At 33.9% G+C, this 21284-nt stretch overlaps 1 protein-coding gene across 50 annotated transcripts in view; it reads right to left on the bottom strand.

Moving 5' to 3' along the window:
* RIMS2 (regulating synaptic membrane exocytosis 2) overlaps positions 1-21284 on the bottom strand; it is a 443811-nt gene that overhangs the window by 196170 nt on the left and 226357 nt on the right. For 20 of the 50 annotated variants that reach the window (XM_054269479.1, XM_054296226.1, XM_054296236.1 and 17 more), the window contains 7 exons: positions 16381-16589; positions 14906-15025; positions 12969-13068; positions 12113-12236; positions 7418-7464; positions 6135-6247; positions 487-534 (listed from right to left, as the gene is read on the bottom strand). In XM_054269479.1, coding sequence (XP_054125454.1) covers positions 487-534; positions 6135-6247; positions 7418-7464; positions 12113-12236; positions 12969-13068; positions 14906-15025; positions 16381-16589 — 761 coding nt within the window. Of the gene's footprint in view, positions 1-486; positions 535-6134; positions 6248-7417; positions 7465-12112; positions 12237-12968; positions 13069-14905; positions 15026-16380; positions 16590-16705; positions 16774-21284 lie in introns of all 50 variants that reach the window. The other 30 variants (XM_054269313.1, XM_054269321.1, XM_054269526.1 and 27 more) reach the window with 3 other exon arrangements.

The following is a 21284-nucleotide window of genomic DNA, read 5'->3' as shown; positions in this document are numbered from 1 at the left end:
AGTTCCATAAACAACAAATTGGTTTGTTTAAACAAGGTACAAATTTTTTGCCCATCTTCTACTCAAGGAGCTACTATTATGAGGAAAATGCAAAAAAAAAATGTGTTAAGTAATGATAATGAATTATTTAAAGAGACATTCATCTTTACATAATAAACTCAAGCACAAAATTACTTATTGCCTAAACAATGCACAAATTTTTTATGTGGAATGCATAATCATCATCACTATTGAAACCTGTTTAATATTGGGCAACTAGAAAAAACTAGATGTCTCTTTAAATTTAAATTTAATATTTTAATCCCCATGCAGAATTTTACAAGCTGATCACAAGATGACATGAAAGTTGTTAATATGGTTTAAAGCAACACACTCAAAATATGGGAAAATGGACTATAATGTAACGTTTTCCTACTATGCATTTTCCATAACAAACAAAAGAAAAACCCACAACTTTAGTTTCTGTCAGGCAGACGAAGTCTTTACCTGAACCCTAGGAACAAAAGGCGTTGTTCTTCTACTAAGGCTTTGGCTCTGGTAAGCAAAATTAAAGAAAAAGCAATAAAACAAAACCAAAAACGACAACACGCTGGAAACTAAAAGACCAAAAGTAAAAACAAAGACACATAACTATTACTTTAAACACAGCTTTACACCAACAACATATTTATCTAACAAAAAGTATTTTAATGCAATGCATAAATTAAATCTGCAAATCTGTTACCAAATCATATCAAAACTCTTTGGTGGAAATTCTTGCCGTAGGGAAGTCAGCAGGAATTTTGCCACTGATTCCCCACGAGCAAGGATTTCTCTTTGCAAGTCTATAGACAACATTTACAATAGATTTAGAAATAACATGTAACAGAAACAAAAGGTAGGCAAAGTGTGATTTAAAAGTGGGGTTGGAAACATAAGGTTGATCATCTCTTTCAGGGAGATTGTACATGCATATTCAGAGAGAAACAAGTACAATTCACATACTGACAGCTTTGGTTACTTAGGAAAGTGAGTAAATAAAAGGTTTCCTCTTTTTTGCAACTTTAGGACTCATGTCTTTGATAAGTCCTCCTAAATACTTAGAAAACAATTAAAGAAAGTTCGTGCTCTCTGATATTAACTTTACATGAGGGAAGGTACAATGTATTTCAATTCTCTAGCAATCACGACAGAAATGACATATGGTATACACACAAAATCCTTGCATGAAATGAGATCTAGAAAATTTAACAAACTGCATATATAGATGCATTTACAACATATTTTTGTGCTGTAACACTTCAGACCCCATACAGCCTTGTGGCCTCCAGTAGGTTCATCAAGACTACATTGAGTACAGGCAACACAAGTTCCTGGACTAGCTGCAAATTCCAAGCAACCACTCCCCACCTTCAGCTTAGGGCAACAGCTAATGGAGTGGCACAGAATTAGTACAGAGTATAGGGCATGGACAGGAAAAGGAGCATCTGTTGATACCTCAGAGGGCTGGTGAGGGGGAGAACAGGAGCATGGAGTAGGTCACAATAATCACAGCCATCTGACAGGTTGGAATCTCCTTTACTTATGCTCAGTTTTCCTGATATTATTGTTCTAATTCAAAATGATAGAAAGAAGCTACTACTCAATATTCACTTCCATTAGAAATGTAGTCAAAGCATGGAAATAGGCACTGTGCTGATGCTTCTGCCACCCTCCTTGCTTATTTGGCATGCACAGATGATCAAGAAGTCTGTTCTATAAAATGTGTGAAATAATCTGTTCTTATACCAAAGAAAGAGGATACATAAGAAAATTTGGCAGTCTGGATCACGGGTTTTGTCTGATGTGCGCCCTGCGTTCTGCAGGGTGCAGCAGCTGCACTGTACCTGCCACTCTGCACAGGCAGGACTGCAGAGCCCAGAGTTAAGGGTGTCAGAATGTGACCTAGTCACAATAAAAGTAGACCTTCAGCTTGTTTCAGTTCAATTTCACAAGGGAAAAAAAAATTATCACAGGATATTGCAATCCCAAGAGGGACAGAATCTCTCCCACCATGCACCAAGGGCTCTCACCTGTCATATTCTGCCTTGGAAATGGAGGAAAATCAACACATTGTGTGCACTACCTAGAAATTTCCGGGTTTTGGTGTTAGAGCAACAGCAATTTAATTTATAGAGGTACAAAGGGAAGAAAGAAAAGGAAAAAGAACACATGAAAGGGGAGGGGTAGCATGTGTTGTACTTGATCTCATCCCCTCAATGTGCTGACATATAGGCCCTTCTTAATGTACCATAAAGGCTTTCAATTATGTTGTATATATTACAACTATAATTACTATAACTTTATTTTTTATTGCTTTATAAACTGAATACGTATGGAAAATCTATTGAAGTGGTTCTATGGTTCAAGTGTACAGGGATATAGATTAATTTTATGAATGACACTCTTTTTCTGCTAGAACTTCCACCAGCACAAAAATTTAGTACTGTGATTTTATACTGGTATTCATTTACATGATCTTATGTTGTTATTCCCCAAACCTAACTATTGGAAAAGAATTTCAAGTTATACTTTTCATACAGTATCAAAAATGTAGATAAAACTCAGTAGTTAAGCTAAGGGCACCAACATACAAAGAATACTTTTGACTTTTTCAAAATTATATTAAAGGAAAAACAACTCAGTGAAAAAATACAGAAACAGAAATGAGACAAAGCAAATAATAGAAAAACTAAAATTGCAATAACAATCAGATACTCCCCTGAAAAACAACATGAATAAAAAGTGCTATAAAATAAAACACAGATAATATGGATAAATTATATGAGCAAGGTATAACACACAATAGTTTACTGTAGTTGCACATAATTTGTTCAATTACATATGTACTTGGGCAGAATAATTATTAATGTAAAGAGGATTCTCTATCTATGTGCAATGGTTTGCTTTGCGGTCAATCCTATTAGTCAGCTCTAGACTGACACTGTGACCTCCACAAAGAAAACATTTACACAGACCAGTGCCAATACAGAGGAAAACACAGAAGACTGAACAGACAGAGAAAGACATCCCTGAATGCTACAGTGGCATTGCTGCAGCTGAACCAGCCAAAACCATACTGAACATAAAGAAATAGATTCCAAATACCAACTTATATATAAAAATGCTTTAAGGATCTATAGTACTGTTTGAATAAGCCTATACTCCAGTATTCATTCAAATACTTCAGACTTGCATCCAAACTGTTATTTCCATTTCTGCCTACAACTTTTGTATTTCACTGCCTATGCCAGTAACCATAGCTGCACTAACAGCAATCCCTCAGGATACATGCTACTGTTCAAAGGCACAGAAAATACAGAAAACACTTCCAAAATCTTGCCTTTCATCTGTTCCCTCAGATCCATCACACCTGCTTGAATTCAGCCACCATCAACCAGAATATCACTGACCCACCACTTCCACAAAAAACAACATCCTCATTTACTAATTTACAGCTCGTTTGTTGCCAGGGTTCTGTAGTTATTCTCCTGTCTAGGCACTCCCCACAAAGAGCACATTCACAATTACATTCAGAATTTAGTATTTCCTTTCATTTCTACCTTACTTAGCTATTTTGAATGAATATATGATCCATCAACTGTTCTGTTAGAAAAGAGACGATTAAGACATGGAAAACAAAAATACTGAAGCACATCCATTTTGAAGCATTCAAAATAAAATATTTTTTTGTAACTTCAAAATTCAGTTTTACCTTACTACTTCACTTTTGTTAAAGATCCAAAATTAGAAAATCTCATAGTTTATTCTAATTTTTCAAAACATCTCTAACTTTACAAACAGGATTTTTTCACTATCTTTTCTAAAGTTTCAAAACTTCCAAAAATGGTAGAATGATAAACCCAAATATTAAAAAGTGGAAGAAAAACTATTCATCATATTACTTTCAAGAACATAAACACCCAAATCTGATGTCACAACATTTTTAATTTTTCAAAACTATCTTAAAGGATCAGACCAAAAAGAAACTACATTGATTGTTTTGAAAATACTCTTCCTGTAGAATACTTCAATTCTCCTGAAGTCCTCTATTTCTAAAAATGCATATTAGCCTATACATTGCAATTTGCATATATATACATAGCCTAGACCCCATGTTGCCACCTATGCAGAGCATCCTCAGACACTATGACAGCCATCTTTGCTAGCAAAGCAAAAAGTTTAGTACTTCTCTCCCAAAGTCTTGACCCAACAGCAGCAGGAGCTGGTTTGTGCCCTTAACATGATTAACATGAAATACAGCTATTTCCATTGTTTCATTAGCTGGGCAGACAAGGCCAGCTTCCAGACTTTCAAACTGCCTATTAATTTTAGATGTCTAAATTGCAACTTTAGAGAGTTACAGAGGATTTCTGACTTCAGTTTCATCCAGCTGGGGCTTTGTGTTCTCAGATAGATATCAGCTGCTCTCTGAGGGAAAGAGATAATATGAAGTGGGGAGTATTGAACATAATTGCAAACAGTAGATAAGGAAGTACCAAAAAAAAAGGCAAAGATTTTCTAATGCCTTGTAATGTTATTGGGTTTCCTTAGATGGAAAAAACATTTTAGAATAGGCATTTATATATTGAAACATTAAAAAAATAAATAAAAATAGGAATTATGTCTTCTTGAGTTAAACACTGAATTTTTTATGCCATTCTGAGAAATAAAACCTTTGGATTTCTGTTATTCTAAATAAAATAGAATATACCTCAAAATTTCCCAATATTATGATTATATACCTTGAACTTCAGAATCCTATGAAGCTCCTAAATCAAAAGACTTACTGACTTTACAAAAAAAATCCTAATCTTAAACTCATGATTTTGATCTGAAACTGAGAAAGTAAGAAAGTAAGTTCTATGTGGTTTCTATTTGGATAATTATTCCATCGTGTGCGTGCACTGGTCAACTGAGCAGCTAACTCTGGCTCTTGAATTTCCTGCTGGGAGCTAGACACCACAACTTCTTGATAGCCTAATCTTTTATGAAGTTTAGAAAAAAGGAATTTCTTCCTTGTCTCCCCTATCAACAATTTTTACTGTCTTGTAAAGATAAGGTTTTTAGAAACTTTGTTCAGTGTATTCTGACAGTTCATGTTCCCTTGTCATTGTACTTTTGCAAAGCACTTTGAATTCTGCAATCAAGATTTTTAGTGTTCCATTTATCCAAATGATTGAATCTTTCAAAGTAGTTAAGCACAACAACTACAGAAAATTATGTATTGTAAATGTTTTTTCTGATGAGCAAACAAGTAATGTCTCATGCACTGCAAGATGGAGCCAACAAGGCCACTGAAGAGACAAAAATATTCTCTGTCTCCTCTATCCATACCATAAACCATTTCTGTGAGACCTAGAAACAGTCTGCTTGGATTTTATGCATATTTTTATGGTACACTCAACATATACAACTTGGAAGTAACATGAATGTGACATTTCCAAACTTCTTAAACACCAGTTTTGCACTGCTTCCCTTCCATTTGCCTTTCCTTTTCAATATGTCGGGCTTCACCTGAGCACTTTTAAAAAATCACACTTTGGAATTTTAAATAACATGGAAAGATGCACAAAACCCAACTTTTTCAGTTTATTACAAAAAAAGTATCCTTTAAAAGAAAATATTCACTTAATGAACTTTCTTCTCAGTGAGAGTGAAGAACAAAACTGAGTAACATCAGTACAAAGAATACAACATGAGTAAAATATCAGAGGGATATCTGGGGAAGTTATATATGAAAGTTAGTGCATAAGAAATAACGAGTTGTAACATCCAGGCACACAGGTAATAAAGTCTACCACCTCTACACACAAGTATGACAGTTGAAAAAATGTTTACTCTCAACAGCACAAACATAACTGGAGATAAGACCTTTAGAAAAATTTGACTCTACATGTCTAGCTTACCAGATACATATACATGTATATATCAAATTTTCAAAAGCTAATAAAAGGAATATGATAATGAAATTCTGTTCCTGCCTAGACTGAGATGGATAGCATTAAACAAAAAATGTAGCTAGTTTAACAAGAAATTTCTGTAGCTAGCACTACAGTAAAAGTTGTATATGCTGCAAAAAGTACAACACTAAAATCAATGAAATGTTTACATACTGAAAGTTGTCCAGACAAGAACTGTGGAACATCCCTTAACATGCCAGGACTCATAGGAGAAGTCACTGAAATAGAAGGTCGGTCCATTTTTTGAGATTCAAATGAACTAGAACCTGTAATTATAAACAAAAATATTTTATACATAGTAGAAGTTATGCATATATTTCAACATTCTTTAAACAGAAATGGTAGAAATATAACCAAACATGCAGTAACATTGTGAAAAATATCAGTTTTTAAAATCTATTTAAAATTACCAAATGATGATACTCAATCTTTTGGTGATCAGATGCAATCAGGAGCTTTTATTTATAGAATGGAATTATTATATTATATTATATTATATTATATTATATTATATAGATTATTCAGATATTTGTTACTGTAATTATGTCAGTAAGTTGAAGGTCCAAAAATAAACACTTCACTGTGGTCAAATGAATTCAGTCTTCTGAGTTATTATCTCATACAATCAACTAATTTTTAATTAGATTTTTACAAAAATATCAAGACGTACGCAATGGTTTTTTACATTTTGTTTCAAATCTACAAGGTCTGAAAATGGTCAGAGGACAAATTTTGACAAAGCATAGAGGAAAAGTGAAGTATTTTTGTAAATACAAAAGACAATCCACATCTCACAAAACATAAAATTAATTTTAAGAACTGGGCAATGAGTAAAAAGTCATTGAAGGAGTTTTTCATATTATTATAATCAAGCTTATGCCATTTCATTTATTCATGGCTTCTATTATAATAGCGTTCTGAAACAATGATAAAAAATAACTCCAGGCTGAAATCCATCTTATCAGATCCAAGCCAAAGAACAAGTTATTCTCCCCTACATGAAATATGGGTTTAGTCAATTTAAGTACCAGTGATTGGCTCTAATAAAGTAAGGGTATTCTGAGTTCAAAGTAGCTATCACTCAGGCTGTAAACAAAAAGCATTTCTTTCCCATTTTTAGTTTATAAGATACTATTGAAATGCAAAGCAAGAGAAGAGGAATTAAAAATTGCTATTAATGTTTTTTTATATTATTTAGAATTATGTTTTCTTCAATCAAAACTCAGCTTAAAACCAATGTTGAACCTAAATCACAATATTCTGTTTTGATAGCTTATTATTAAACAAAGGTAGATAGATAATACAGTAAGATGACATATGGAGACAAATATAGACAAAAAGACAAGACCTATACTGACTGCAGAGGACATTTTTCATTCTATTTGTGCTTACATAAAAGAGAGAGAAGATTTTCCTACCCCACAACTGAAACTTACTGGACTCCAGCTGTGCATGTGTGCTGTCGGGTATTCTGGGAATGTCCCTGAAATCAGGAAAATTAAGACAGGCTGATCCTTCATCTAATAACATATTTAAATTTCAGTTACAGTATAACACTTCCCAATCCATCATGGAATGCCTCAGGAATGGTGCATGATCTGCTGGCTGTCTTCAGCTACTGGGATGATTATCTGTTATCCAGTATAAATAATTTCAGTGTCAACTTAAATCCTACAGAAAAGATTTGGTGGAAGTAGGAAACAGGCTGCACAGTCATAAATAAAATAATTCAGTAAATAAAAGAACAGTCTCAGAATTAATCATAGACTAAAACTGTGAGTAGTAGCTTGACAATGACATTATACATTAATTAAATTACTGGACCCTCACCAAAAGATACTCAGCTGCCAATCATGGCTATCCCAGCACATTCTTTACTGAACTTGAACCACAAATTCAATCTATCTTACCTTTTCCATAACCAAATAAAATGTATAAATTCATCTGGCAAAATTGCATTCGTTCATATACAAGACATGTTGCAGCACATGTACTAAATTGTGTGCAGAGCCACATCATTTTAAATCACTCAATCACATCCCCCCCAAGCAAAGGAACATGTTATTCCTCTGGGGGGGCAAACATTACTGTATGCTAATAAAAACTATCAATATGCTAATAAACAGTTTCAGAGCTATTTGAGCAAAACCGAGCAAGATGAAGAGCTTCAGTTCCGAGTCACAGCAAAACCAATATTTACAATCCTGTTGTGTGTTTCAGTGCAGTTGGTTTCTCCAAGGCCGCAGCCAGTCCTGAGGGGTGGCCATGGTGAGGAGAGGCTGTGGCTGCACCATGCTGGGCCCAGCTGGCTCCTTGGGTGCCTCTGTGATAACATATTTAATAAAGGACAAAACAGCTGTGCAGCAGCTGTGAGAGAAAACAATGAGGAAAAAAAGGCCATGAGAGAAAAGTCATTGCAGACACCAAGGTCAGGGAAAAAGTGGAGGGGGAGGACTGACAGCAACTCCCTTTCCCCATGCCATGGACTGCTTCGTGGAGAAGGAGGCAGAAAAACCAGGGGGAAATTAGTGAATTTGAGCCTGGGAAAAAGAGAGGTTGGGGTAAGGGGGCTCCAGTTTTGGTTTTATTTCTCACTATTATTTTATTTTATTAATTCCTAAAAAATTAATCTTCCTCAAGTTTGTTTTGCCCACAATGGTAACTACTTTTTCATCTTATTTCCTCCCCGAGTCTTGCTGAGGAGGGAAATGGAGAGAGCAAGTCTTTGGTGCTCAGTCAAGGTCAACCCACCACAAAGGTAAATGAAAAGGAAGGGGAAATGAAAAAAGTTCCAGTGATATCTACTGTTTCATACAATGAAAGAGTCAGTATGATACATAAATAACTTATCTATTTTCTTTAATATCTATTTGCTTCAGAAAAACTTTTCCAGAATACCTTCAGTATATCTTTTCCAAATATTTTTCAAGACTCACTAGAAAGACAGCTTTACTAAGTAGATGAGGAATCTTTCCAAGTGAGTTGATGCACAGTATCCAATAATTGAAATAAACCAGAAGGCATGAAACTGCTCTAAGTGCCCAGTACAGACAAGAAAAAGAAAATCTCTGTTGTTAGTACCCAAAATTTGTGAGAAACTCACAAGCACTGTTGAAGAAGCAGATATTTAAGTTTGTATATAAGGAGAATTTATAACAGGATCCAATACTTGCCTAGCAATTGACTCAGAGTTACACTCTCGAGCTTAACTCATAAATACAAAAAAACTTCTACCATATGAGTCTGACAAGAAAACCTTGGGAAAAAAAGATACATATATATTACATAAATCATTCTGAACAGAATGAATAGGAGTTTTCTATAGATAGTTGAAAAAATAAACTTGAGAGCTTTGAACATTATCATTTACACTCCTAAAGCATACAGATCCCCATATTTCATGGTCGTGTGAATGGTTTTTCTTATAAGGAACTCTCATAGAGATAAAAAGATGGAGGAGAAGTAAAATTAGTTTCATAGACTCTTTGCATAGTAAGTCATGTTCCACTGCAAGCAGTTGTATAGAGTAATTATTAAAACACAGTTCATTATTTCTTCCAAATCCAAAGCTGAAGAAACCATGAAAATAACATGTTCCCGTGCATAAGGGACAGCCAGCTCACACTGATTAGCAATTTGGCCATCAATTTTATTCTAAGATTTAAAAAGTGATAAATTGCATGATAAACTGGCATGTTTTGTTTTGTTGGGATTTTCTCAGAATGGCTTTCAATTTTATCTGCCTTGTCAGTTTAGCTTGTCATCTTCAGTTTTCATAAAACTCAGCCCGTAATAAAGAGAAAAAAAATAACTGTCTTTACTTGAATTGGGTTTTGTTCTCAGAATATCAGGATGTGAACAGGTTCTCAGCTAAGTTAATTTCTGGTAACTGAAGATTTCTTGCACTATTTAAAGTGTTGCCATGAAACCATCAAGAAATTCTCCTTATAAATAATAGGATTTATCTCAATCCAAAAGCAAAACCCTTCAACTGGTCATTGATAATTCTAATAAAATAAATATCACTTCTGATATCTAGGAAATAAGAACTTTTAAATATTGTGCATACACTGAAACTTTCCTTCCCAGAGCAGAAGACAATCTTATGAAGTTATGGTTCCTTGGACAAACATAACTTATTAATTTTTGTTGTGCATTTGATTCTGAACATAAATCTTCTAAACTGAAAAGAGTTTTATGAAAAACATTTCTGACATTATGCTGTTAATATCAAACTCCTAAGAGTTACACACACCTAACCAAAATCTAAAACCTAGCAATTTGTAGGAAGTATTCATCACTGAGACTCTTTTACATATACTGCAAACTGACACTGGGAATCAAATACACTGATCTTTTATCACTGATCTAGCTCAGTTCTTCAGACTATGAGGTAAGTGGTTATGCAGAAAAAGGCATCTTGAGAGCCAACAACACTTGGTTTAAGGAATTATAGATGAGCTGCTCAAGTGACAGCAACATAATGGAGGGCATGATGACAAGGAAGCTGAAAAAGAGGCAGCAAATGTAAAAGCACAAGAAATAATACAGGAGATTTTACACAATGAAAAGAATGCAGAAGGATTTTTAAAAATAGGCTTTTTCAAGATGTGAGTTGTTCTGAGAAACTTTTGCTCTAAACTCCTATTAGAGAGATACTATGGAAGATTTGTGCATGAAATTAATTTGAGACCTCCTTTTCTGAGACAAGTAATGTAGTCTGTCCCTTAGCATTACTATTATACCCACACCTCCCAAGTTGTGCAAAGACATGACAGATGATACAGTCATTACCCTAAAGGGGTTGCAATTCCATATGCATGCAGCACATAACCTCTCATCTCAGTGACAACATAAAGCTAGTTTTTGTTATTATCAAGTTTGTTTAAAATTGTCATACCAAATTAAATTCCTACACCTTAAGTTCCTGATGTGTCCAACCCAATAAGTTCCTATTATAGCTGAAACTCTAACAGTGTCATCCTCACTGAAATGCCATTCTCAGATTATATAGTTCTAGATTTTTTTAGTACTTCTTAATTTTAGTCATGTTTTCTTATATTAAGTTAATGTGCGTCTTATACAAAATAAAGGGATACATATATTTATTTAAATGTGATTATAAAATCCTAAAACAGGCCAGGTTGGAAGTGATCTTGAAAGATCACCTGGTCCAACCTAAAATGGAAAAGGGAATCTAGATGATATTACCTATCACCCTGTCCAGTTCTGTGTCCCATATATGACAAAAAATTCTGGGGGAAGAAAAGAAAATTCTTAATAACTGTAAATATCTTCAAAATCAGTGATAATCATTCCCCTCTTCACAACCCTGATGTGATCACATACAGAACTTCCAATGGAGAATTAAAAACGTGATACATATGCCTTTAGGGTCTAGGAATTTGGAAGAAAAAAAACAGTTGAAGAAGAGGAAGTACAGTCCAATACAACAAAGCAGCTACTGCTATGCAAGAAAAAAAAGTTTAGACATTGAGAGGTAGGTCTGAAGCTTAATAAGAATGGGCAATGTACAGCACTAAAGAAAAAGTCCTATACAATTCTAACTATTCATTAAAGTATGTTCTGTATTGCATATCAAGCGATAATTTAATAGTTCGATAGATGAAGGTGATGTAAATGTGGATTAAGACTTTCCAAAGCATATTGATCTTTTCATTAGCATATTATATTTCACACAAAATTCTACAGTGCAGATTGTCAATAAATGGAGTTCATCATCAGTTCATAGACTAATTATGATCTCATAATTTTACGTATGTATTATAAAAAATGGGGATAGAGAAATAAAAATCAACAGTCAAGAATCACAACAACCAGTATAACCACAGTTTCAGAGCCAATATAGGCTGGCTCACCAACTGAAAAGCCAGAGAAGGAAACATATTTTTTAACCATAACAGCAGATGATGCCCGAGACTCTGAGAACACAGGATTTCACACCAGCTCTTTTTACTCACTGGCATGATCTGTCATTCTAGCTACATTTTTGGTTTACAGAATTTTGCATAAGATTTTTCTTTTTACAATGTCAATGAATGTTTGATATACTCCATCCTAAAAGTGAACAATTTTATAGTATTTAGTATAAAACACATGAAATTACTTACCCTATTGGTCTTGAAACTACAAGCTCTACTTGTGGCTCAGGTTTGGATTCTAAAATGATATTATACACCTCCTCAAAGGTGGCTCCTTGTAGTATCCTTCCATTCCATTCTAATACTTCATCACCTGTAAGTAATAACACCTTGCTTAGGAAGTTTGCTGTGGACAGCACTTACAACTACTATTTAACCCATTCTACTCTCAGTTTATTGGATTGTGAAACCTGTATTATAGAAGAAGTCTGGAGGCCTTCATGAAGGAAAAACCTGAGTATTAAAGGTTTTCTGCAGCTCAGCCTCAAACATGTAAAGTTCTGTGAAACAATAATATAATCAGTAGGACCCCTACTGACTCAGATGGTGCTCTTACTTGCTTTGGCAGCTGTGGCTTACAGAAATCCCAACATGCTCTTTAGAAAATTCATAACTAAAACGTCATATCTCATCAATTTGCTTCAGATAGTTCATATGCCAATATTTCTTGAACATCCAGTGTAGCAATCTATGGTTTGTATGTTGGAACAGAGGCAGCTTCCTAGGTAAGGTGGTTCTGCTCATATCTTTGTCATAGCTTGGTTTGCTCTAAACAAAATATACACCACAAAATGACTGGGGAGGGCATCAACAGAATATTACTTTGAGTATAAAACTGAGCAAAAATATTAAAAAGTTTTTTTAATAGCATGAGAATTTATATTTTATAAAAGCAACCATCTAGTAACAGTGTCAGGTCAAATTCTGCAGTATTTCATCACATCTATTCAATATAATTTCACATGTAATTAAACTTCCTCACTTGTTATCACCTTCAGAAAAGAAAAAAGAAACTCAGCAGTATAGATCTGTAGTAGATACATACCTGGTCTAAGATGCCCCACTGTATCGGCTAAGCTTCCTTTTTTAACTTTGGTGATAAATGCGCAGAGTCGACCTGATTCAGTCATCTTTCCTCCTACTACCTGTTTCAAATAGGAAGTATTTTCACAGTATGAAAATTACTTTAGATTATTTAAATGTTCTGGCAATAGAAAGAATTCAGCTTTTTCCTTGGGTTTTACATAGTCCAGGTAATACATATACACTTGGAAAAAACACCACACAAGTTTGGCTATGGCAGGTTATTTTTGTAACTATTCTGGCAATTTGTACAATTGAAAAACAATGCAAACAGAGAATCCTAAAGCTTTTAAATTTTAGCAAATACATGTATAGAATCTCATTGTATTGTAAATAACCACCCAAAACAAAGTTATTGGTCATTTAATTGCTCACTTCGCTATTTTTTTAACTGGGAAAAGATCTATTAATGTAACTCAACTGAGGATGTTCACAGTAAGGAATGAAATTCCCTTTGGCTTGGCAAGTCAGATGAAAACACTTGTCACACTGCAAGTCCAGACAGGACGTGGCTTTCTCTACAGGGAGCTTCAACAGGTTTGACCTTAATATTTATCTTACAATCAGACTTACATGTCAGAATCAGTAATAACTAAATAAACTTCAAATTCTTGAAGTTTCTTAATGGCCTTCATACTGGGATTTAAAATTTGTAATACTAAATCCAGTTTAGTTTACTTTCAATATGTGAATACTTGAAAATTCAGGTCAGGGACAACTGTTGGAAATCACTCTTTCCAGATGTCTATTGAGATTAAAAAGTAGTTACTCTTGAATCTGAACTATTAATAAATCTCACTGAAGAGTTCATCTTCAAAATATGAGATTTGAGAAATTTTAACATAGATGTTTAAACAAAAAGTGCTTCCTAATGGCACTGTTAATCTTTTCTCTTGCATTTTCTGACAAGACAGAAATAAACATTTAAAACTTGATGTTCAACTGGCTTCTCCATTGACTTCAAATAAAATTATTTATTAATTAAATAAAAAATTTAAATATTTCCAAAATACGTTAGCATATGTAATACATAACCACACTGATTCAATCCTTACTCACTAGGTGTGACAATAGCATAATCTGTATACCTGACATGAAGTAGGAGTCATGCTAAAGGAGAAGAGAAAATTTAAACTCCTTTATAATTTCTCACAGCAGTGATATGGAATCAAAATAAATACATGTTTGTTTCTTTCAATGTTTACAGTTTGTTCTCATTCTTGTACTAGCATTTCTGGGACTGCAAATAATAATATCACAAAAAATTGAGATTAATATATGAGATAGAAATAATTAATAATGTATTTAAAGAGCACTGCATCATGAAAAAGATGTTAACACATTAAAAAGAGTACATTTTGTGATAAAAACCAAAAATATTAAACAATTTTCCATTTTTCCTTTTTAAACTGTGGCAAATCCAACAATCATTGGAGAGAAAAATTCAAAGAGGAAGTTCAATTGGCATACTCTGATCTGGACTGAAATGTCATTAACTCACAGATGGCCCCCAGGTCTTCAAGAGGGAAATTTTTTTTCACTTTTCTTCTCTTTCTTGCGAAATAGAAGTAATACCATGGTGCAATGCTCCCTACTGAAGAAGACAGACAGGACTTGGCTTTCCTAGCAAGGGTGCAATTTGCACTTTGCTGAGAAGACGTCCTCAGTAAACATCTAAAAACATGTCTAGCCTTTCAGAAAGACACAATTTTTTAGTTCTGCCAAGGACCCTACAAAATTACTCTAGGTAAATTAGTATGTTATGTCTATATTGTAATTTTGAGAATGATAAGGCATTATCAATATTGGTATGCATGCACTATATAGTATGAGAATACTTTAATTATGAAAGTAGTTCGTTTAACTGAGTTGTTAGTTTCAATATTGTTCATCACCAACCTTCAATCCAAGCATTGCTCCTGAATCTCTAGGCACACTTCCATCTTTCAGTCGCTTATTTAACAAAATCCGACCAATGAGACGATCTCCATCTTTGGATGGCTGCCAAGTTACTGGATGCTATCATATGGTGTTAATGGAAAATACAGTGAATAGCATTTTAATGAAAAATATTTCAGTAATACTTTTCATTTGCTGATATATTTTAAAAATGCTATGAAAGTATTATGATTACACTAAACTTTAATATAAAAATGACAGAAAACTGTGCTGGAAAATATTTATTTGGACATATCATTCATCAAAATGGATGTCTAATATTTAATACCATTATCTATTTTACTAAATCAAATTTGTAAACATCTAGAATGATCTTTCAATCTTGATTTGACAGATATAAACAAATACCCATAGTTATCTAGACACAATGAGATTTACACCTGAGTACTGAGAAAAATTTTACTAAAAGTCTAGTATAAGAATAATACTGGAAAAGAAGTTTAACTCAAACTGAAAATTTGATATCAGAAATATTTTATTTTTCCACTACTTCAAACATTTCAATTTTTATCCAAGACCAACAAATATTTTTAGTGTTTTACTTTCTCTGAGTAGTAGCAGATTCAAATTTACAAATACTGGTAAAGGCTATATTTATTGATTAATTTTAATACTCTGTTTCTTTCTTGGAATAATTAATTCACACATGAAGCACAGTTACAGCGAGCATTATTATTCCATTACTATACATGGTCACAGTTATACTTGTCTACTGGCCTAATTAATGAATTGTTCAGATTTTCTTTTGTGTAATCATAGTACTTTCTCACAGAAAAATATTATTTCATGCTCTATTTCATGCAAAATTAGCAGGCACAGATAAATTTCCTCCCATTACAACTAATAACTCTAAAAAGATTTATCATAATCTCCACCAAACAGAAAGCAAAAATAAAAAATACAAAAGCAGATGGCAAAGCCTTTAATTCTGCACAGTACTGCACAAAAATTACATGGCAACAAAACAAATGAACAACTATGACAGTGAAAGGGAAAAAAGAAAAACAACTTTTCTGTGCAGAGAGACCCAATTTTCTCCCTTTTTCACCTGGGGTTTAAACTATTAATTTAATTTCAGCCCCAGGAGTTTGGAAATAGTAAATCAAATAAGCCAATTGGTAGAATCCTTATTGTTAATTACTTTGTTCTTGAAGGTAATATCAAGATATGCTAATTTGCAACCATAAGAACAATATTCCTTTATGCCTCTCAATTTTTTTTCTTAGTCTGCCAAACAGTAAAAGCTGCAAGCATGCAAAGACTTTTCATTTGTTTTTCTTTTCTGCACCTTAAGAAATGCTATATTGCCTCTAGAAACACCCTATCTTTTATTTTATGCACTATTTTAATGAGTGACAGAGAGCAAACAAAGACCAAATGAGCAGGTTAAAATGCAGGCTCCATAATCTCAGTACCTTCTCACTATGGCTATGTTCCTCGTTTAGAGTGGTGCTACTACACGTATCTACCCCAGAGTCTTTTATCTGAGGCTCAGACCATTCCAAGTCCTCTTCCAAGGAGTGGCCACCAAAGCACACCATTTTCTTTTGCCTCTCGGATAAGGCGTTAGAATCCGACAAAACTGCCTGCTCACTAGTTTTTCTTTTTCCCCTTTGACTGTCCCCTATAGGTGTGGGATAAAAAAGGATACAAAAAAAGAAAACATGCAAAGGTGTAAATAAAACCAAGGAAATGTAAAATGATAAAGGCAACTAAATGGTAAGGCTCCACATGTCTCACCAAAGACATTGGGGATGCCTCACTGCTATGCCAAGACGTATGGTCCAACCAGTTGTAATCCATGTCTCCTGCGAGAATCAGACAGACAAGATAGTGCAGTAAAGGAAAGGTGAAAGAAAGGACAAACAAAGATACAGTAAAATTGTAAAGACTTCTGATCATCCTATCTGATTCATAACCTCTGCCAGGAGGACTTGCAAAGGGCTTCCAAGAAAAAGTTGAGGCTTCAACAACAGAGTACATGGAATATGAAAAACAGTGAGGAAGGAGATATATTTGTGTGTGTTGATGTGTGCAAAAACTTATGTAGAGAGCAAAGCATTCTTGTGCCAGATTTATTAACTGCCTTGATAAAATTATAAAATTGAAAGGCAAATTGTATTTCTAATAGAATATCCAGAAGGGGAAGCATTTGAATACAGAATATCTTAAGGAACTTATTTCTTTGCTTTTCTAACACAAATTAGTATTTATTCTAATCACATCAATAAAATACTTAAAACAATGGCACACTGCATTCCTTTTGCAGTAGATGATGTTAAGAAAGGTTAAATGAAAATAAAAATCTAGAAACTATATTGAGAATAAAAAGCATATTAACTTTGCTTTGTCTACTGGTCAAATATTAGGATGAATTCTAGTAAGTGCAGGTACCCCACAAAAGAGAGTGTTTAGGGTTTTGACAAAACAAATATTTCATAGAGTCAGAATTTAACCACCATGGCAGACACACAGTAGAAAGAAAAGTTTGAAAAACAGTTTAAGAAGAGAGCTAAATTAATGCTGCTGTCCAAAGAATTAGGGAATGACTCATGTATTTTAATAAAACATTCTCTTTTATGTAGGTATTTTAAACTGTAAATTATGCCCACATATTCTGCACTATTACGTTTATCTCCTTTTTTTCCCCTCACCATTGTTACTACACGTAATATGAAAAATATTTTGTTACTGAATGTTGCATAATATTTTTATATTACTAAGTGCAGGAAAAAAATGTTTCATTTTCTATCAAATTTGACCAAACTAAAGCAAAGTAGTTCAGGGTTCCTTAATACAGACCTCAAAAAACATTTTTCTATTTCTGTTACTTCAGATCCTGCTTCAACATTGCTCAGCCTATTCCTCTGTAACTACATCAGTAGGGTGGTGAAATGTAACTAACAAGTCTTAGCACTGTCTTAACACTTGTCTAGAAAACTTTACAGAAAGGATGTGAAGATACAGCCCCATAAAACTACAAAAAACAAAAGAGGATTTAGTAAAGTAAAACATTCTCCTTGGAGAGGTATCACAGAATTAACTGGGTTGGAAAAGCCCTTTGAGCTCATCAAGTCCAACTTAGTATATTGTACGTGTACAATAAGAAATACAATTTTTCAATTGTTTCCTCCGAAAATAGAGACTTGCATATACTGTATGGAAATAAAAAAATCAAGTCTCATTTTCATTTTAAAGGAAATATTCAAAATACAAAGGCCTTGTTTTCAAAAGGATACTTTGAACTTAGTCCCTTACACATTGCAGAAATCTTGTAGCATATTAAATAACGTTTTCTTTCATAAAAACAATGATAAAGTAACTTCATAGAATTATTTTAAGGCATCAAATAATTAATATTTTCTAAATAATAAATAGGCTGTAAATCTTTTACTATGTTTCTTGACTTTTGAAAGGAAGATAACATTTAAAAATGAGAAAGTCTTACCAAAACTGCTTTGCCATGAATGTTAATATCTTGCCTGTATTACAGATAAAAGTGTGGCTATCCTGCCAAAGGGGAAAGAAATACTCTTTTGAAAGCTAGTAACATTTTGCTAAAGCTACTTCTGCAAAGCAATTTCCAGGTCTCCTTTTGCCTCCAGACACTGCTTTGAGGGGTACTGAGTGAAATCATCAGTGAGCTCATGAAGATCTAGCCCTTACTCACAAATATACATTTAGAGATGCTGGAAATCATCAGAGGATAGCAAGAGTTCCAGCCTACATATTGCCTGTTTTACAAATTCCCTGGGGCCCTTAAGCATTGGTCCCAGGCTCGTCGGCTGGTATAGCTGGTTTCTGCTTATTCCAAATCCTGTTACCCATTTATTACTGTATGGTGCATCCACAAACAGTATGTGTCCAAGATTAGATTCAGTCATTTTGCAAAAATAGTTACTCTTCATCAAATGGTAAACCCTGGAACTAAATCTGCACAGAGGAACACTTGCAAAATTGAGCCTGTTACCTGATAAAAGCACTCCCTCTTCTTGCTCCACCATTTTCCCTTCCCCTTTTCAAACAAGACGTAGAAGGCTTTTTTTCTTGTAGTTGTGTCTCACAGTAAATACTAAATAACTGGCATTTATAGAATAAAAAATTAAAATAAGCAACAACTCCATCCAAATACTGTTTTGGTTTTATCTGTGTAAAATATGTAGTTACATGTTTCCAAAAATTATCATATAAATTAGAAGTTGTAAAGCTACTGTAGATCTTATAGATTTTGCCCTTAATACTGTATTAATTGATCTAAATGACAGGCATAAATACTATGCAAGTTAATAAAAGGATGACTGTCTGGAAGCCCTGTAGTGTATTACATTTCTATGACAGATATGTGTGGCTTAGCATACCTACAACTTTTTGAAGTAAAACAAATAGCTTGATAAAGTCACTGGACATCAGTTTTTCAATGGAAGTTCTAGAAATATTAAAATCTTAACAAGGTAAATGATTTTTGAAATCTTGTAAAATTTAAAGTAATATATGTAAAGCACATAGGTCTTTGCATACAAGAAAAAAACTATAAGTAAATAAACAAAATAAAAGTAAAGAAATAAAATAAAAGTTAAAACATGATCTTTTGTAATATAGACACCATAGTTGTAACTCTGAGTACCAGAAAATACACTTGCTGCTCTCTTAGAAATCAATCATCCACAATAGAAAATACTTTATTATTGAGAATATATACATTTAGGGTATGCAGCAGAAATTACACAGGAAAAAATGTGACTTCATTGATAAATTAAAAAGGATATAATATCAAAATCATGATTAATGGAAGAGGAACCTAATATATTACTAAGGAAGATACAGTCCTAGTTTGTGCCATTATAAAAATATTCAGATGCTTTTTGAGTTCACGAATACAGCTGGATATAGGAAAGGACATATGTGAGGTCTGCTCTTATTAATGTCAATGAGTTCTATGTGTATATGGAAAGCTTCCATGGACTAATCAGGTTGGGAGAATCACAACATCAGTAACCTTGCCCTTCTGCAGAAACAGGGTTAAGTTGAAGCCTTTATAACCTTACTGGTATTCAGTGTGCTTTTCTTATTTTCTCTTTACAAAGCCAAACAGGCAGGGGAAAATATTTTTTTCTTCTACATTCATTCAGGACCCCCCAGCAATGGGACCTTCCTGTAGCAATGGGAACTTAGAATTTTAGACTATATTTTAAAAGAAATTTGCTCAGTTTCTGCTTTTTGTTTACTATAATGACTTTCCCACACAGAAATACTCATAATTGAGTATTTTTTTATAAAGCATTAAGGAATTTGTATCTAACGTACAAGGTGTATGTGTACTATTTTTTGAATACTGTTTAAGTTCATGGTCAAGTCCAGAACCATTTATCTTCCAAACAGGCTAGACATAGAGCACTCCATGTAATTGGCTGTTCTACTCATACAGAGTTATTTGGATGCTCCAAAGTGCCCAAAATCTTCACATAGGATATAAGCATAACCCAGGCCCTTTCCACCTAAAGCAAGACCTCTCTAAACTGTCAACTGTTTCCCTTAGTAAACTAAAAACATAATCTTGTTTTGAACCAAAAACTTGTCCTCAAATTCAAATCTCATTGCCAAAAAGGACAGGTCACATAACTTTAAATTCTTCAGGCTGAGGAGACTACTGACTACATGGTGTATACTGAACACATACTTCTGACTACTTGAGCCACTAATGGTACATATATGTCATTACTCAAAACTGCAAATCATTTAACCTTGCAATTGAGTATTTTCCTCCTCAAAGCTTATTTTCAGCATAAGGTACAGAGAGCTGAACACATCCCATGTGTCTATATCCTTCTCCTAACTGCACAGCTCCCAGTGCAGCCTTGTACCAGAAGGTCTCTGGAGTGAAGTAAAAAGTGAACTACAGCTATTAAGAGCTTCCAGGTTTTTTTTTAAAGCAGGTTACTTTCTGTGTTTGCAGTACTATCCATCCAGACTGCCACACAGTGGGTGACTCCAAAGAGGAGCTACACAGCTAGAACTGCCTGGAGGTGATTGTATGAGTGCTTAAACAATTGCTTTGTCAGCTCTGGACATTTCAGGGACATTCTAGCTTTTGGTGCAGGAGCAAACATAAAGCTGCCTGTCACACAGCTGACTGTAAAGCACAGAAATATTATCCAACACAGTCACTGATGAAGTCTGAGTGCTGATTAAAAAAGAAGGACCTTCCTGCAGGGCTTGCAGCAGGCTTTGAAAATTCCTACCATGCATTTCAACATTTCTTCTTGGCAAACTATTATTTCTCTGGATTTGTCAATTTTCAACATGGAACAGCCTAGGAAAA

This window comes from Melozone crissalis, unplaced genomic scaffold (assembly GCF_028551555.1).
Source record: "Melozone crissalis strain CALT ecotype California unplaced genomic scaffold, PUWL_Pcris_2 ptg000002l_1, whole genome shotgun sequence".
Classification (NCBI taxonomy): Eukaryota; Metazoa; Chordata; class Aves; order Passeriformes; family Passerellidae; genus Melozone; species Melozone crissalis.
This window is presented reverse-complemented; position numbering and strand designations above follow the sequence as displayed.